The 18344-nt window shown below is 49.4% G+C and overlaps 1 protein-coding gene across 2 annotated transcripts in view; it reads right to left on the bottom strand.

Moving 5' to 3' along the window:
- Positions 1–18344, bottom strand: part of PRKCB (protein kinase C beta) — a 304110-nt gene that overhangs the window by 126001 nt on the left and 159765 nt on the right. For both annotated transcript variants that reach the window (XM_046668250.1, XM_046668249.1), the window contains exons 4-5: positions 17643–17754; positions 14670–14798 (exon numbers count right to left, since the gene is read on the bottom strand). In XM_046668250.1, the coding sequence (XP_046524206.1) occupies positions 14670–14798; positions 17643–17754 (241 nt within the window). The remainder of the gene's footprint in view (positions 1–14669; positions 14799–17642; positions 17755–18344) is intronic.

The raw sequence follows: 18344 nt of genomic DNA, 5'->3' as shown, positions 1-18344 counted from the left end.
GAACCCACATTGTAACAGAAGCTCTAAGAGGCCCGGACATCGTCTTAGTCTCTGACAAATCCCCGTGACTAGGCCAGGGCCTGACACCTACAAGATGCTCCACAATAACACCATTTTGCCAAATGAGTGAACTAAAAATGGCAGCACACCTGTGATGCAGGTATGTGGGGGAGGGGAACCAGAGGGATGGTGTCAGAGAGCAAAATCCTGCTCAGGAAGTCAGAGCTACAAAGCAGTGAAATGAAGTTGTGCCACAGCTAGTCATTACAATAGACAGTTAAAGTACCAGAAGAGAGACTTAAAAATGGTGTCCTCCAGGCAGTAGTTCTCAGAGGGGGTCCCACGGAACAACAATCCAGCAGCAGCCCCTGGCAACTTGCTGGAAATTCAAATTCTCAGGTGTAACCCAGACCCACTGAATCAGACCCCCGGCGGATGGACACTCTCTAGGTGATCCCAAAGCACACACCACACTAAAGAGCGGAACTGGGGTTGGGGCACGGGACTCTGCTTTTTGTCACGAGCTCTTTAATGCACATTGGGTTTTTAACTCTACACCTAGACTAGTTTGATAATATAATTAAATAAAAATGTATTAATCATAACTTTTCATTTTCTGTATTTCTGATGCTTTGACATCTGGGGCCTTGCTGACCGAGGACAGACAGCCCTTCCGAGGGCTGGCCAGTTCCTAGAGATAGTATATGACTTATTGCAAGTGCACCTTTCATGCATAAACCATCCCGTCCAGAGCCTGCACCCCAACCCCCTCCTCTCCGAGGCTCTTCCACTCTGGGCCACTCTTCCCTTGCCCTCATCACCCCAGGGACAGGGACCAGACAACCAGGGACACCGCTGTGCCCTGGGCCCACTGAAATGATTCCAACCTGCCAAGCCAACACCTGCTCACCCTGCCTCACTCCTTCCTTCCCATGGAATCCACGAGAAGGGCTCTTGCCCACGTTTTCCCCTCGCTCCTTCTGCCTCCTGACCGACCTTTGTGCTGCCCTGTGGTGCCTTTCACGGTGTGCCTCTTCTCTTGGGATCTGTGAGTAACAAACTATTCTTTCAATGACAATCATCTCCTGATCTGTTGGTTTCACCATGCCTAAATAATAATAAGACCTACATTTTAATACAAAAAGATAAACAAACATGGGGGAGGGGTTGGGTAAGTGGCTCAGACCTAATACAAAGGACAGAGTCGGGAAGGTGACATCCAGAAGACACCGGCAGAAGAGTGAGAGGACACAAAAAGCTCTCAACACAGCCCTATAGTAAAGGGCCCCATCCAACGAGATGAAATGCATCCGGCCCAACCTTGAGTCTGAAAAAAAAACCAAAAACTGCACAAGGAGGGAAGAAACAGGCCAGCAGCACCTGGGGTAGTAGATTTAAGAGGTTAAACCAAGACAAATCAACAGTGTGATGTGGCTGGCCTTACCCCAAACCCACCCAAAACCAACAATGTCACCTCAGGATGCAGAAAGAAAATTATGTTGTCTAGAACAGTGTTGTTCAAATGGTCATGACACATTTGTCAATGGTCAGCGAAATCAATTAAGCGTCAAGACCATTTTTCTTAAAGGGTTTCTGAAAGGAGGGAGAACAGGACAGGACAGGACAGAAGGCTGCAGAAGAGAGGACACTCTATCCAAATGCATAGCTAGCATATGGAGAAGTATTATTTCACGACAGTTTGATTTCAGCTGTGAGTGTGCACGTGTGCGTGCTTGTGTGATGCGTGTGTGTGACATGTAAAACATACTTCTCATAACGAGCTGCAATCACAAACGTTGGAAAACCCCTGATCTAGGCCGAGGAAGGGGGCGCTCCCTCTCTCCTCTGCCCCACTGGAGGGTTCTCTCTACCTCGGGGCATCATGCTTGACAGGAAGACATTCCAGCTGGAGTGGTGTCTGGGGGCAGTTCTGGGACTGTGTTGGTGAAGGGACACTTAGCTATGCCACGTGGTGTTCGAAGTCGTGAGTTGTGGGTTAGGGATTAGACAGCAAATGGCCGAAGGAGTTGGGGCAGCTTCACCTGGGAACTGAAAGATTCTGGGGCACCTACAACTGTCCTTGAATAAGTAAAAGGCTGTCAACACACCTGTACTGGCTGACCCAAGGCATGAAACTAGTAGAAGCTTCATGAAGTTCATCGACACCCACCGTGGCAGCTCTGGGATTCCCTACCAACATGCACCCCGTCCGTCGGCACCATTGTGCTTCCTCTCATCTTCCCACTCACCCTCCTGACCTCACCATCCCCAGCTCCACCAAGTCTGTGGAAAGTCTAATTCCTCCAGGAAATCCCCTGTTCCACGGTCTGCATAGTGGCCCTGATTTCCCAAATGATACAGGCGTCTCGCAAGGCCCAGCTTCCATGATGCTAGGTGGGAAGCCCATTCTGCCGTGAAGACTGCCCTTCCCCGGAGCCCAAATCACTTTGCATCCTGATGTTTCCCTGTGACCTGAACGCCCCGTGAGCATCTCTTCATTTTTAAGTGAGAAAACTTTCTCAAGATACGCTGTGAAGTTTACTCTACCCTCTACCTCTCACCTTCCGGATGCCCTCAATTCCACCGGCTCGAGCTGCCCCAGAGAGTGCTCCCCAGGAGGCAGAAGGACAGACCCTGGAATCAGACAGCCCAGGTGTGAATCCTAGATGTGCCACTTCATAACTGTGGTTACTTAACTTCTCCAAGCTGCAGCTTCTTCACGTGAACAATGGGGTCAAAACTTCAAAGGTTCGAGATGAGCATGACAGGAGATGGTCCCCTGAAAGCACCTGGCAGATAGTAAGTGCTTAGCAAATGTTGGCCGAATCTATCACTGGAACAGTGCGTCTTAAAGTGACAGGCTTACAAACCAGGTCCCTTGATACCTCAGCTGGGGAGATACCCCTCAGGCCATTTTAGGCAGAGTGGTGCAGCCGCCCTGAGCGGTCCCAAAGCCTCACTTCCTCATAAAAGATTTACCTTAGGTGTTGTACTCCAGGATGTGCTGTGCCAGGGAGGGTAATAATAAGAGAAATAACAACAGCTGACATCTACTAGGGGAGCCTCTGACCAAGGCACTCTCTGCCTGCCCATTACAGGCAGGGACTCCAGGAAGATGGACTTCTGTCTCACGAAACCACGCCCTGACTTGCCCACTTTGGGAGGAAATAAACAGGAAACTCCAAACTCAGGAATCTGACAAAAATCAGTCAGGACACTCAGAAAGGACGGAGTAAATCATGCCAACTAGAACAATAGCAAATACACACAGGACCGCTCAAACATCCCAGGGGGTGTTCTAAATGCTTTACATAGACCACTGACAGAACGCAATGATGCTATGAGGTGGGTACCCTCACTACCCTCACCTTGTCCTCCTGAGCTACCCAGGTGTTCCCTACCTTCCAAGCAGGAAGGGTGGCAGGTATCAAAGGACCCAGTCCCTGGCCCCCTGCAGTGAGGTTTAGAGAGAAGACTTTCTCCATCTGTCCACCTCTCACAACCTAGGAGTTGAGCCAGCCTCTTGGGCAGGTCTAGGACAAGAAAGTCTGCCTTTCTGCAAAAAGACAAGCCGACTTGAAGAAGTGGCATCAGCCTTACAGTCCAGCAAACACTGGCTCCCATACTCCCAAAGGAGAAGAACGGGCAAGCAGGGAGGGTTGGGCAAACAGAGCCTAGGAAGCAAAATCTCCATCAGCACAAGGCAGCCGGTCCCGCACCTCGGCTTCCTCGTCTGTAGAATGGGAGCACTGCACTCACGGCTGAGGGGGTGCCTGTGGAGCTCCTAGCACCAGTCGGCACATGGGAAGTGGTCTAGAAAAGGGGGCTGCTGTTAATGTTATCCACCGTCACCACCCCCCCAACGCGGGATAGAGGCAGGACAGGTGATGCTCCAGAGCATAGTGCTCTAGAACCAGCACTCAGCCTCAAGTCCCAGCTCCATCTCTTCCGAACTGTGTGATTTGGGCAAGTTATTGAACCTCTCTCTCTGCACCTCAGCTTCCTCATCTGTAAAATGGAGACAACAGCAACTATCTCATAGGGTTGTTGATAGCATTATGTGAGCTGATTGGAAAAGGGCTTAGCCCAGGGCCTGGCACTCATCCTCCCTGTTCTTTGCCCTGTTGGCAGTAGTAGTAGAGAACCCCGGGCAGATGGAGAGGCCACTCAAGAGCCTGAACCGCATCTCCCATGGCCCTTACTGCCCCACGGGGCCCAGCACAGCGCCTGGGTCACGGGGCGCACTCAGTAAGTGTCAGCCATGGGCCCTCCTCTGTTCCATCACTCTTGGATCTTAGACCCAGGCTACCTCCTCCAGGGAACAACCTGGGATGTCTCCAGCCCATACTACTTCCTCCCTCATCTAAACTCCAATCACAAGAAAGATTCGGACCCAGCAGTACTGAGGCAACTGGCTGAAGATGAGCAGGTCTTTTCCACGACCTTGACGCTAAGCTATTCCTGACCTACGTCCTAAAGGAATTGCCCACATTGCCCCACCTCCCACCTCTCGCCCCCTGGAATGCTGGGCATGTCTCTAATACTTTCATAGCCATCAACAGTATCTTCCCAGTGTATGCTCGGATGTGTTGAAATCTGACAGATGGACCCTGGGTGCAAATGCTGCCTCCTCCATGTGCTGACAGCACGACCAGAGGCAGGTGCTCAGATTCTTCAAGGTTTGGTTTCCTCCTTTGTAAATGAAGAAAATAAAATGACCGCACTCATACGGTGGTTGTGGGACTGCACACAGTGACCTTGCACGATGCTCCTTGAATACTCTTAGCATCTAAAGCCCCCTGCACTTAGAAAGAAACTCAAACCCCTCGAGGCTCACAGGCCTACCCGGCACCCGTCCACCCTCCAGCCTCACCTCCCTGCCCATCACTAGGCTCCAGCTGCACCATTTTCAGCCAGTCCCTGCAAGCACAAGCCCACCACCTCCTCCCTCAGGGTCTTTGCCTGTGCTGTTCCCTCTGCCTAGCATGTTCTTCCCTGGATTTTCAGTGAGCTGGCTTCCTCCTGCTCACGATTCAGGTCTCAACTCAAGGTCATCGTCTCTGCCGATGACCCACAGGTCATCCTCAATCACGTCACTCTGCTTTATTTTATTTTCTTCTTGGCCTTTATCACTATCTGAAAGTATTTTGTTTGCTTGGTGTTCATTTCCCATCATTAGAAAGAACTCAAGGGCCACAAGAGCAGGTGCTTCATGACGGTAAGCAGTGCCTGGCACACAGGAGGCACCCAGCGAAGCTTTGTTGAAGAAGTGGAGGAGCCAGGATGCAAACCCAGGCCTGACTTCCAAGCCCCTGCTCAAGCCCTGTGATCACAGACTACCCTGGCCTATAATTAGTATAGACCTGCAGCGAGTCAATGAGAAAAGCAGGCTGGGGCCAGTGACTGGAAAGCAAGGTGTGCCTTCTCCCCCTGGGTGGCAGGAGACAAGGCTCAGGGTCATTTTACACGAACGGCTCAAGCCAGGGGCTCATGCTACATGAGGCCTATTCCAGGGCAGGCAGGTGGGTTTGGGCCACCAACAAAAGGGGATTCTGGCCCCTAAAGTACTGACACCAACCCTCCTGCCCGCTGAAATGCCATGGCCAAGGTGGGGCTGGATGGCACACCACCCCAGGCACGAAGAGCACGGGTAAAGCCCGCCACCTAGTGGACAAGTCACATCTTCCTGTTCCATTGTGACTGTCTGCAGCCAGCAAAGGGTTATGGAATTTTAAAGCGCATACAAACCACCTTGTGGTGAAACGCAGATTCTGATTCAGCCGGTCTGGATGGAACCTGCGATTCTGCATTTCTAACCAGCTCCCAGGTGATGCTGATGCTCCTGGGCCACAGAGCACACTTAGAGCAGCCAGGGCCTACAGTTTGTGAAGTGTGAACACCCCAAGTGAAATTCTGAGGCCTGGGGAGGCCACACACTGGGAAACAGAATTGGAAGGCACCAGAGTATTTGAAGATTTTTAAGTCAAAGAAGTCAGACCTGGAGGCAGAGTGGGGATGGAAGGGGTATTAGTGTGGGCTGCCAGGCAAGGGGCAGAGGGAAGAGGACACGCTTCCTGGGCAGCAGTAAGGGGGATGCAGGTGACAAGGGCTGCACAAAGGCATCCAACGGCAAACACCACGAGAGTCAGGGATCAGGCCCAGCTCACAGGATGGATGCCACACAAGACACAGACGAGTGACAGTGCAAACACCCAGCCAGGGCCTGGGCCCAGCTCGCCCCTGGCAGAGAACCACCCAGCAGTCCTCAGAGCCACAAACACCCTGTCACTGGCATCAGCCACTTAATTTCACTGCTTAGTTTTTTCTATACAGAGATTTTTCTGGGTTTATTTTATTTTTCAAAAATTGCAAAAGTGGTGTTTATTGCAACCGGAGAAACAATTCCTAAGACCTAAAAAGAGGTGACACAACCTCCTCCCGGCCCCAGTCTCTCTCCACTTCCACTTCCCCAAACCTTCTGTGATCCCAATGTTTACAGCCTGACTTGTACCCTTCCACACTTTTCTTCCCACCCTTATAAAACTATACAAACATAACTTCACACGCAGGAAGTGTCTGTTGCAGCTGCTTATTTCTTCGAAATGAGATCATACTAAATATATTTTTATGCAACCTAATCCTCTCACTTAACAATACATCAAAGACGTTCCTCCAGGTCAGGGGTTGGCAAAGGTTTTCGGTAAGAGCCAGAGACTGAAAGTTTTAGGCTCTGTAGACCATATAGGCTCTGCCACAACTACTCAATGAACTCACCACTGTATCATAAAAAGTAGCTATAGTCAATTTGTAAATGACTGGATGGGGCTGTGTTCCAATAAAACTTTATTTACAAAAACAGGCAGCGGGCCAGATTTGGCCCACAGGCCATAGTTTGCCAACCCCTGCTCCAGGTCAATAGCTGTAGCTCTAACCCATTGGTGTTTTGTTTTTAATAATCTAGAATTTTTATTCTTTAAGATTTTGAAGTAATAAAAGTATAATTTGCAGTATAAGATGCATACAAAAAGTGTACAAATCATAATTGCATAGTTTGATGAATTTTCAGAAAGTGAATACATCTGTGTAATTAGTTCCCATATCAAAAAACAGAACATGACCAGCTCCACGGAAGCCTCACATGCCATTTTACCTCACTGTTTTCAACAACTGCATAATATCCTATAAAATGGATAGACCCTAATTAGGCTGATTCCAATTCTTTGCCACCACAAACAAAACATCAATAAACATGCTTGTTCTGGACTCTATTTCCTTGCATGCTGGTGTTTTATTTTTATAAACAAGGATAGACTCTCAAAAAGGAAATTTGAGAGTCAAAATGTCCTTCTGTACTCATACTGTAATAGGTATCGTGGGACCACTTCCCCCAAAGGCACTAACAAGTCACAGCCCTGCAGGCGCAGCAGCGCCCCTTTTGACGCAGTTCAGCAGGCATTTGGGAAACACAGCACATCTGCATGTTTGGGGGCCCTGGGCAGTGGCCTGAGCTTGATAATTCTCATGAAACTTAAATGTTCAGGGAAGAAGAGAAGGAATAATGAGTAGAAAGACTTCAGCTCCCTTCATCTCCTCAAGTCAACACCGTCTCCTCCAGTGTCACCTACTACCTCACAAGCCAAAAGGCTTCAAAGGAAGGGAGGGCAGGGATCCTTGCCCCGGCCTCACGGGTGTGCAGACAACCATCTACAATGCGCTGAGAAAGACGGTTAGAGTTCATTGACGGAGATGCGATTTAACTCAATTTCTTCATTACAAAAACACTGAGGGGAAGCAAAGTAACGTGGGTGTCTTGCTGAGGTTTGTTTTAAGGGAATTCATTCTCCGATGAGTACACAACCAAGTGTTTTCAACAAACCTATTTTACTGCATCACAATTTCTCAAAAAAAAAAAAAAATCCAACAACTCTTAAGTATGATGTAGTCTAAGAGATCGTAGGCACTATGGCGCCCCAGCTCCCAGAGCTCACGGGTGTGTGGGTGTGTGTGGGTGTGTGTAGGTACGCATGTCTGCACACGCAGGGCATTTCTCTGAGAATGGTGCTCACAGCTTGCACCAGACCCCCAATGGCAGCTGTGACATCAAAAAAGAGGATTAATTTGGTAGGGGTTAGGGTTACACAGTAGTATGCATTTGTTAAAACTCAACCACTGTACACTTAAGGGTGTGTGCATTTCACTGTATGCAAATTTTACCTCAAAAGTAAAAAAAAGGAACTGTAAATAAGTTTTCAATTCTTCTTGGTGATGTACATGCTGAAGTATTTAGAGGGAACTGAATTGATGTTTTCAATTTACCTTGAAATGTGTCAAAAATAAGACGGATTGATGGATGGAGAGCAAGATGGATGGTTATGTGATTAAGTAAGTGTAGTAAATGTCAATGGCAGGATCCAGGTGGTGAATAAATGAGTGTTCACTGTAAAATTACTTCAGCTTTGCTGTATGTTGGACATTTTTCATAATAAAACGTTGGGGAAAAAATACCAGCCAGTAATGTATAAGGGAGAGGGGGAAATCCACAAGAACTGGGTCCTATCCCCACTCCACGATGTGTGCCCTTGAGAAGTTACTTCCTTTCTCTGGGCCTCAGTGACCCAGCTGTTTAATGGGGGGCAGGGGGGTGGTTGTTAACGGCTCTCTGCACCGCCTTCCATCATGGACAACGATGGTGCTGCAGTGTCACTTTGTGCAAGATCTGGGCATCTCTTGAAAGAGATTCTTTGGGGAGGAATGGCTTTGAAGGCAGACTTGTCCCCTAGTGGGTCCTGGTGGCCTAGTTTATTCTCACTTCATGTCCCTTCAGTTGATGCAAGGCTGGGTAATATTTTGAGATATTAATCCATCTGGATTTTTCTTCATTACATTTTCCTTTTCCTCCCCTCTTCTCTTTCCCTTTAAAGCAAAAAGCCAGCCCAGGGAAGTATGCGGCAGAGCAAAAAGCAGAAATAGCCTTCAGGTCATTCTGGCTCTGTGTTCCAAACTCCCAAAACCCAGAGGTTTTAAAGAAGAAATCATGTTAAAGTAGGGGATTTGTGGACACAGAGTATCCAAAAAAAACTTGAAGTGCAGCAAATTTTAACCTGGTAAGAAGAAGATTGCTTGTGGCTAATAAAAGGAAGAAAGATTTTAAAAGATTCCAAGAGCCCCAGGGAATTGGCAAGACCCCAGGTTGTGACATTCATCCAAAGAGACTTGTCTTGTCCCCTGCTGTATCCCAAGGGTCTAGAATATGCTTGACAAACAGTAGAAACTGAATAAATATTGTTGAATGAATAAGTGACAGACTGGGAGAGTGAGTGAATAGATTCTAGAGGAGCTTATAGCCAGAACATAGGGAAGGAAGCCATACTCAACAGCTACTAGTCTCCCACATTCCTGCCATTTCCGGTCTCCATGCTTCCGTGCAGTATTCCCTCTGCCTGGAATGCAGCATCATGGTAAGACTGTGGCTGTGGAGCCAGACTGCCTGGGCTCAAATCTGAGACCCAGCATTTACTGTGTGACTCCTGGAAAGTTACTTACCTGGCTCTGTGCCTCAGTTTCCTCACATATAAAAAGGGGATAATAATAACACTCTGACAGAGCATTGTTGTGAAGATGAATGGGTTGACCCTGTAAAGCTCTTGGCATGTAGTAAGTACTCAATAAACACAGCTAGTATTATTTTTCTTATTTACCCTGACACAAAGCTTGCTCCATCCAGATAACTCCTACACATCTTACAGACTCAACTCAGACATGGCTTCCTTCTGGAAGGTTCTGCGTGCTCCCATAGTACCATCACACTACTTCCCATGTTGCAATATAATTATCTCCGTCTATCATTCCCACTAGGCTGTGAGCTCCCTGAGGGCAGAGACTAGATCTCATTTGTAATTGGATCCAACCTAGTACTCAGACCCTTCCTGAATGAATGAATGAATGAACACCTATGCTTACTGAGCTCATCTCACCTTCCTCACACTGTAAATGCCTAATCATTCCAAATCTCCCCCACCTCCCGCCCTGGCCCTCAGGTAGAGTATACCCATGCCTGCCCTCTGCTCTTCTGGTCTTGTCCCACCATATTGCTTTTAGAAGGAAGATGCTCAAATGGAATATCCAGGTGAAGGGTCCTCACAGGTTTTCCTGTGCTCCTTCCCCTTTGTTAGAGGCCCCAAGAAGGCACAACCTTCTCCACCTCACAACAGTTCTTTATATAACAAGAGGGGCCTCTGTGAGTCTTCACCATCAGCTTCCTTTCTCCTAAGAGTGCTCGTCAAACCTCTTTTGCCATCTAGCGTGTAGGTAGATGTGATCCTCAACTTTCCCCAATAGCTTGTCAAGAATTTATGCCTCTTTGGTGCTCTTCGTTTTTTCATGTGTGGATGTCAGATCTTGGGAAAGATTTAAATACCATAACACTGGGAGCACCTAAGTCTTTCTGGAGATGCTTCAGTCTAAGAAGGTTCTATACAAAACAATACAATGGTAAGAACACTGAATGGGAATCCCCGCCCTCCCCGACAAAAAAAAATTTTTTTAATTGCTCCTTCTGATTTTTTAAGAACAGCTCAGCCTCAACTTCTGTGAGAGATAATTATGGATATGGTTAAGGATTTTCAGACGGCTGTAACGTAGAAGAAAGTAAATAATGAAATGCCGGTTGTTAGGTTAATAGGGAGATACCGAATTGAAAGAGGGTTATATATATATGAAGACATGGGCTTCACACACTCCAGAGCATTTTACCACTTGAATCTGGGCTTCTGACATTGTATTGCCTGCTCCCATGACACCACTGAGCATCATGAAGCCCACACGGCTTCCTGTGATTCCACAAGTCCCATTGCCCCATGTCTTTCCTATATTATCCAGGCAGCGAGGGTGGTGATGGCTGCAAAGGGTAGGTCCCAGTGCCAGTAATAGCTGCTGTTGACTTGGACCTGGTCCTTAAGATTTTCTGTGTGGTCTCCTTCCTATAAGAATAAGTGTGTGAAATGGACTATCTGCTGAACTTCAGCTCTTGACTTCAGAAGGCACTGATCTGAGGATCATCTGCAAGGTCCTGGTATCTAACAGGATCCTCGAGTGGCATCTCATTCATACATGTGTCCACTGGTTCCACAGATATTTAGTGATGCTCATCACACTAGGTGCTGGAGAAAGAGTGATGAGCCAAAGCACATACAGTCCTGCTCTCCTGGAGCTTAAAGGCCAGTGGGAAAGGCGGACACTAATGAACCCCAACATTAAACCACAACCGACACAAGATCAAGTTCAGGATACCATGAGCGTCTACCACACGGAAAGGTCAGAAGAAGCTTCCTTGATGGTGAAAATGAGCTGGGACCTACAGAAAGAGGACAAGTGAACTGCTGGAAGAAGACAAGAGGGCAGAGACAAACATTCTGGACTGAGGGAACAGAATACGCAGATGTCCTAGCGTGGGAGCAGCCTGGAGAGGATGAAGGATCAAAAGAAAAGAGGGGGAGACAAGGAATAGAGAGCAATATCCTTATGTTAGATTTAGTCTGTCCTAAGGGGCATGAGAACCATCGACCAGCTTTTTAAAGGAGACTGAGCAGATTTCCGTTCTGATGGAATGGAAAGGGTTCTGCAAGAACCTTGAGAGCAGATATAAAGCCCGGATTTCAGCGGCCAAGGGAGATGCAGAAACCTTCAGATCTTTCAGAAGCACCTGTACCTGGTGGCCTCTGGAGATGCTGAGATTGCCAAAGAGCACGTGACGTTGACAGCAATGTGCAGAGCTTCCCGGGCTGGTGAGTAGAAAGTCCTGAGATTGAACGTGCTCTACGGTCTGGATGAAGCGCTGGCTGCGGCCAGCACGGTGAAGGGGCAACAGCAGGGCACAGTGACCTGCAGTCAGGAGGCCCAAGAGCTCATCCCTGCTCGACACCTGACACCAGGCAAGCCGTTCAGCCTCACTGAGTCTTAGTTTCCCCTTCTATATGGTGGCAACAATGCTACCTCCATCAGATGGCCCGACATCAAAGCACTTGGAAACCCTGCTAGCTGTTTAACTAATGCTAACAAAGTTAGTCTGCCTCAAAGGTTAAGGGAGCCCCAACTTTCTTCCCTTCCCCCTTGTTATGGGTTGAATTCTGCCTCCAAAAAAGATACCTTCAAGTCCTAACCCCAGTACCTGTGAATGTGACCTTGTTTGGAAATACAGTCTTTGCAGATGTAACCACCTTGAGATGAGGTCATACTAGATCAGGGTGGCCCTAATCCAATGCCTGGTGTCCCTATAAGAAGAGGAAATTTGGACATAGAGACACACAGGGAAGAATGCCATGTGATGATGGAGACAGAGATTGGAGCGATGCCTCTACAAGCAAGGGAACACCAAAGATTGATGGCAGCTACCAGAAACTAAGAGAGAGGCACGGAGCAGGCTCTCCCTCAGACCCTCCAGAAGGAACCAGCCTGCAGACACTGATCTCAGTCTGGCCTCCAGAGCTGTAACAGAATAAATATCTGTTGTTTGTTTGTGGTACTTTGTTACAGCAGCTCTAAGAAACAAATACGCCCTCGATTCATAGGCACGTACTGGGATTGTCTGAAAATCATGTCTTGTGAGCAAGATAGGCCAGAGTATATCTACAACTAAGGGGGAAGACTTCAACCTTGAATTTGAAGAGGTGTCGTATTGTGTACTACATGGAACAAAGACTCCCCAAGAAATGCACATAAGAAGTAACTTAGCTAAACCACAAAGGGATTAAATAAGGGGTGAGGGCGGGGGGAGCGCAGGAAACTAAACTAAAAAGTAACCTGGTTTAGGGTACTTAAGAGTCGAACAACCGAGGTGATGAAGTGTGTGACTCTCCACACCTGTTTCCTGGTGGGTAGATGATAATCCTACTTAGCTCATTAGAGTTGCTGAAAAAACTTAAGATATTGCCTGTAATTGCTGTGCACAGTGACTGATACATTAAAAATATCAAATGTTAGCTTTTGTTTTATTATTACTAATGGTGTGCGCTTTTGGAAGCATAACTTCTCTGAGCCTTAGTATCTTCATTCATAAAACAAGCACAATAGATGCTTGTTTTTCATAAAGTTGTTGTGAGGATTGAAGGAGATAACATGTAAGGCTTTTGGAGATATAACTGACACCTAACTTTGTGTAAGTTTAAGGTATACAACGTGTCAATTTCAGACATTAATATATTGCAATACGATTACCACAGCAGCGTTAGCTAACACCTCTATCACATCACATAATTCTCACTTCTTTTTTGTGGTGGGAACAATGGATGAACCTTGAGGGTATTATGCTAAGCAGGGTTTTGAGCACTGTGCATCCAACGGGTTCCACAAGCGTTGGCTGTTCCCAGTAACATATTTGAGCCAGTGTGGTTCCTAGAGAACGACAGTAGAGGGCAGCAGGGTCTCATTTTTGCCCCTCCAGCCCCAGGAAACTTAGTTGGGAAAATTAGTCTCTCTGGAATCCACCACAGCAGCCTTCTAGGGCCCTCAAGCATCCCACTGGGAGGAAGTCAGCTGTTTGCCAAAAAAGCAATTCACTGGAATGTACATTTCCTACGAGCTCACTAGGTGTCAGGAACCTTAGTTTAAAACAGAGATTGTACGTTATACGGATATTTTTCAACTTTTATATGGCGTAGGTGAGGCCCCTCCCAGCACAGGGCTCAGCATATCAGAGCTGCTGAACCATACCGGGGCCTCAGAAACTGACCAATTTTTGCAAAATCAATCCCTTCCATGATCACTTTCCTAAGTTACCAAGTCATAGAACCTTGCTTACATTAATTGGTTATCAAGTCCAAGTAGTTTGTCACAAGGCTTTGTGACAGAATTCCTCCAAAGTTTTAGTCCCGTTCAGGTCCAGCTCAGTGTTGGTTTTACCATAGCTTTATGGCTGAGTATTTACCAGCCCAGAGCAACCGGATTTCCATTTTGCTTGAGCTTCCTATGCCAGAGCCAAGTATTTCTCGAATGCTCCGTTGCATGAGCGACAGACGCCATCCTCCTCTGTAGTCCCCTAGTCCCACTGCACCTCTTCAGGAGGCTGTATTGTCCCTCTTTCTTATTATTATGAAGTATTTCAGAAGTGCAAAAAGTATAGAGAATAATATCACAGGGATGAGCGTAGCCACCTCAGGTTTGAGAAAGAAACACTTCGAATAGAAGGAAAGCCCCCAAGGATGCAGACCGCATCTCACCTCCTCCCCAAGATGCAACACTCTCCCAAATAGGGTGTTTATCATCAAGACTCTATTTTTCCCAATGGAAAAGTTTGAGGAAGGACCAAGCATCCCTTCTCTGCAATCTTAGTAAAGGAAATAGAACTGCACACTCCAAAGACGCTGAGCCAAAGAGTGGGAAGGGGAGGGGGAAGCTTGCGGAAGTCATAAGTCCAGGCGCCCCATCTCTGAGCTCCAGGCAGCCCGAGGTGCTCACAGCGGAGCTCTGTGGTGTACACTTTCTAAGGATGCCCAACAGCGGGGAAGGCCGTAATCGGGGGCGGCGGGTGTGGGGGGGGCGCAGGCAGTGTCACGCCACCTCCCTCCCCCGCCCCCGCGGCCGCCCATCCCTCCTCAGCCTCCCCTCCCCCAACATCCGCATCGAGCAAGGTCTGGACCCAGAGGAGCGGGCGCAGGAGCCCCAGCGCCACCTACCGACAACGATGAGGACTTCCCTCTCGATGTGGGCCTGGATGTAGATGCGGCCGCGGCGCTCCGTGTGGTCCGTGCCGCAGAGGCTGGGGACGTTCATCACGCAGCGCTTGTGGACGTTCATCATGCAGGCTGCGAGGGCAGAGAGGCGCGCGGCTCAGGCTGGTGCCCACGGCATCTGCCCCCACCGGGCCTGGCTGGGTCCCTCCTGCTCCCCTTCTTTCCTCCAAGTCTGGCCAAGCAAGACCAGCCTGCCCTGCCAGAGTCTCATCTGAGGGGCTTCTCCAACTCTTTTCCCCAGGCCCTGACGGACAGAGGTGGAACTTGTCCGCCCTCCCCCAAGGCTAAGGGAGGCACACCACCCCCCACCCCCGACCCCACCCCCCACCCCCAGCATATTCCCAACAGCTCGAAAGCCAGAGTCACCAACTTCAATGCCACGGGCAGCAGGTAACACAAGGGAGGGAAGATGTGGGAGTGGTGGAACTTGGCCCACCTGAGAACGCAGCAGCCCCCATGCAGGCGCAGCCGTGCGAGGTGCGCGCCCAAAGTTCCCATTTTTCAAGATAAGCAGGAATACCGATTTGTATGTGACATCACCCGATTTTTAAATATTGACAACTAACAGGTTAGGTTCCCTGGGAAGAGAGGCTGAAGAGTTTTGAGCAGGTTTATGGCGAGTGCTCCGGGGATGAAGGAGCTGGCGCACCACGCAGAGGCACTGAAGCTGAAGGGGCGGGGAGGCCAGGGCTCTGACCACCTTTCAGAGTTGTCCCAACTTGAGACAAGAGGGCCGGGCCAGTCTTTGGCCACGCCCCGGGAGGGGCATCACCTTGGGGAGACCCCAAGGGCTATTCCTAATGCGGGGCCCACCTGTGAACCCACAGCGGCTGGAGGGTAGGGAGGGGCCCTGAAAAGGATCTGAGCCGAGCCCCAGAGTATCACCATAACTAATTACAAGAAAAAAATTTAGACCCAGGGTAAGACGAAGGAAATACGTCTGCAACTGAATCTGACCCATTGACGTCTCATGTGTTATATGATAAACATATGCTCCCTTCACACACTCCTCCTAGTGTATCTGTGTTTGTCCCAATGGGTAGCTGATTTCCCCTAAGTCTTCTGGACCAATGGCTGCTCCAGGAAGGTGTGCCAGGAATCCAGTGTTGTCTCAGGGGCCCCCCGTTCCAGTTTGAGAAGCCAGGAGGAGAGGCTGAATCATCCCATGAGGCCTGCATTTCAGGAGATTTCCCTGGGAGCAGGAGGCATGGCATCCCCAGGGGCAGGGAAGGCTGAGGGGGCCCCTTCTCAGCCTGCACAAGCTCCAGGAGGCAGCAGGCAAATTACAAAACAGGAAATGAGTTGTGGAGAGAGAAGGATGATGGGAGAGGAAAGGAGCGCCCCCTGGGACCTGAGCACCCAAGTTCAACCAAGCTCCCTCCCACCCACCCACCCCTGTCCCTGAGGCAGGGGTATCATTCCCACACTTGAGGCCCCACGAGTGCTAAGGGGAATCAGTGTCCTACAGACAGAAGGCATCAGCATGGCTCCCTCTCCCTGCCTGTGTCGTGTGTCCACCTGGGGGCCCCCACCCAGCATGTGTGTCTCTGTGGTCGTAGCCCTGTCTCTGTATCTGTCTCTCTCGGGATCTACACCAGCGTATGTCTCTTTCCTTCTCTCTGCTCCTCTGCTTCTGTGTGTGCCTCACTCTCTTGGCTGCATCTGTTTCACTCTCTGTGCCTGTGTCTCTATCTCTCCATCTCTCTCTCTCTGTCTCTCTCCACGTGTGTATTTCTGTCTGTCTCTGTCTCTTGCCCTCTCTACATCTCTGCATAAGCCTATGTGACTGCATTTCTCTCTGTGTCACTTCCAGTCATGTTGTCTTTTGGTCTGTCCATCTGTCCCTGCTCCTGCCTCAGTCTGTCTGTCTCTCTAGCTGAGCTCCTTTGTAGACTTTACCCCCACTGCTCCCGACCACTCAGTACGTGTGTGGCATCTATCTCTGTCCGTGTGGAGTGTGTGTTTCTCTCTGTCCCACACTCTCTTCCACCCCATCCACATTCACACTCCTCTCAGTCACTCTCTGCCCCTGTGAGTCTCTCCTTCTGTCCTCTGGGCCTCCGGATCCCTGTGACAGGGACAGCTGGCCTCACGACTGCTCAGCCTGCCATAGGCCCACAAGCCTCTGGGAGCCACCAGCAGAGCAAGCCCCTCATCCCTTTGCAGCCACAGCTCTCTAAGCCTGCTCACTTCCCTGCCCCATGGGCCATTCAGTCCTTTACTTAACAAAGAGGAGCCCTGCCCCCACCTGCCTTTTGCCACCTCAGCCTGGTCAGACAATCACACTTTCTTTCCTCTCCTAACACAACCTGTGGGTGCTGAAGGGAGGCTGGTCTTCTCCATGCAAACCATGTATCAGCCCCACACATCAGTGTTGGAAACAGCTGTGTGCCTGGCTGCAGGAATGGCCCCGATTTATCCATGCCTCCCCGTGTCCACATCCATGGACTGTCCCCTCCCCCACTGACTGTGCACCTTGCTGTGTGACTTGCTTTGATCAATAGGTCTTGCCCTCCTGCAGCAGTTGGGACCTTGCGATCTCCATGTGGGCAAGCCTAGGCTAACCTGCTCAGGATGAAAGACATGTGGCCCTGTCATCCCCATCACCCAGATGATAGCCAGCCATCCTTCCGGACATGTGGGTGAGGCCATCTGGGCCCAGACAGCCCCCAGCCAACCCACTAACCCACCACACAGGCATGAGTAAGCCCAGCCCAGACCCAAAGGACTGCCCTGCAGAATCATGAGCTAGATAAATGGTTATTGGTTTAAGCCACTATATTTTGGGGTGAGAGGATCGTTACTTAGCAACAGACAACTGGTACGCCAGGCTACCCAGGACCTGGGAGAATATGCTGCAGACTTCAACCCCAAACCACGAGGAAGCAGAGGCCGTCAGAGAAAAAATGTACTTACTGTCACATTTCATCCCCTGGTGGATGAGTCCATACAGCAGTGACCCACAGTGGTCACAAAATGTGGGGCTGGAGTACGTGTGGATCTTAAACTTGTGTTTGCTCCGGGGATCCTAAGGCCAAAAGAAACAAACAAAAGAAGCCAGCGTCAGTGTGGCATGCCAAGGATTCACACTCATTGAGTATCCCCGGAGAACTCACCGAGAACTGAACCTGGTCCCCAGCGTTCATCATACCTGTTGCCCTGTGCCCAGATACGGTGCTTGGTAAGTTGTCGCTGAATGAATGACTAAGACAGCTGATGGCTCCCATTCCAGCCCAGCACACTCATTGTGCCTACAAGTCCTCCATCTGAGAACCCAACCTACTGACTCCCGCCTGCAGCAAGGACTCGAGAGACGGCAAAACGAAGTGACAGACACGTCAGTTAAACAGGTCCCTTTGCTCCTATTTTCCCCCCTTTATCCTCCGAGCAGGCTACTGGAGTGATCTAAAACCCACGTCTGGGCATGAAACCTCCCCACTTAGAGGCCACTTGCTAATACCTCCTCACCTCCAGAATAGAGCTCAAAGTCCAATCGACAGTCTGCAGGTTGTGGCAGAGACTGCCAGTTTTCCACCAATATCCATTCTTCCCTTTAATAAGAGAACCCTTGAGTTTCAGCAGAAAGCAGGCTGCCCAATTAGAGACCACATTTCCCAG

This window comes from Equus quagga, chromosome 7 (assembly GCF_021613505.1).
Source record: "Equus quagga isolate Etosha38 chromosome 7, UCLA_HA_Equagga_1.0, whole genome shotgun sequence".
NCBI classification, from domain to species: domain Eukaryota; kingdom Metazoa; phylum Chordata; class Mammalia; order Perissodactyla; family Equidae; genus Equus; species Equus quagga.
Note: the sequence above shows the minus strand (reverse complement) of the source record. Positions and strands in the feature narration are given on the sequence as shown.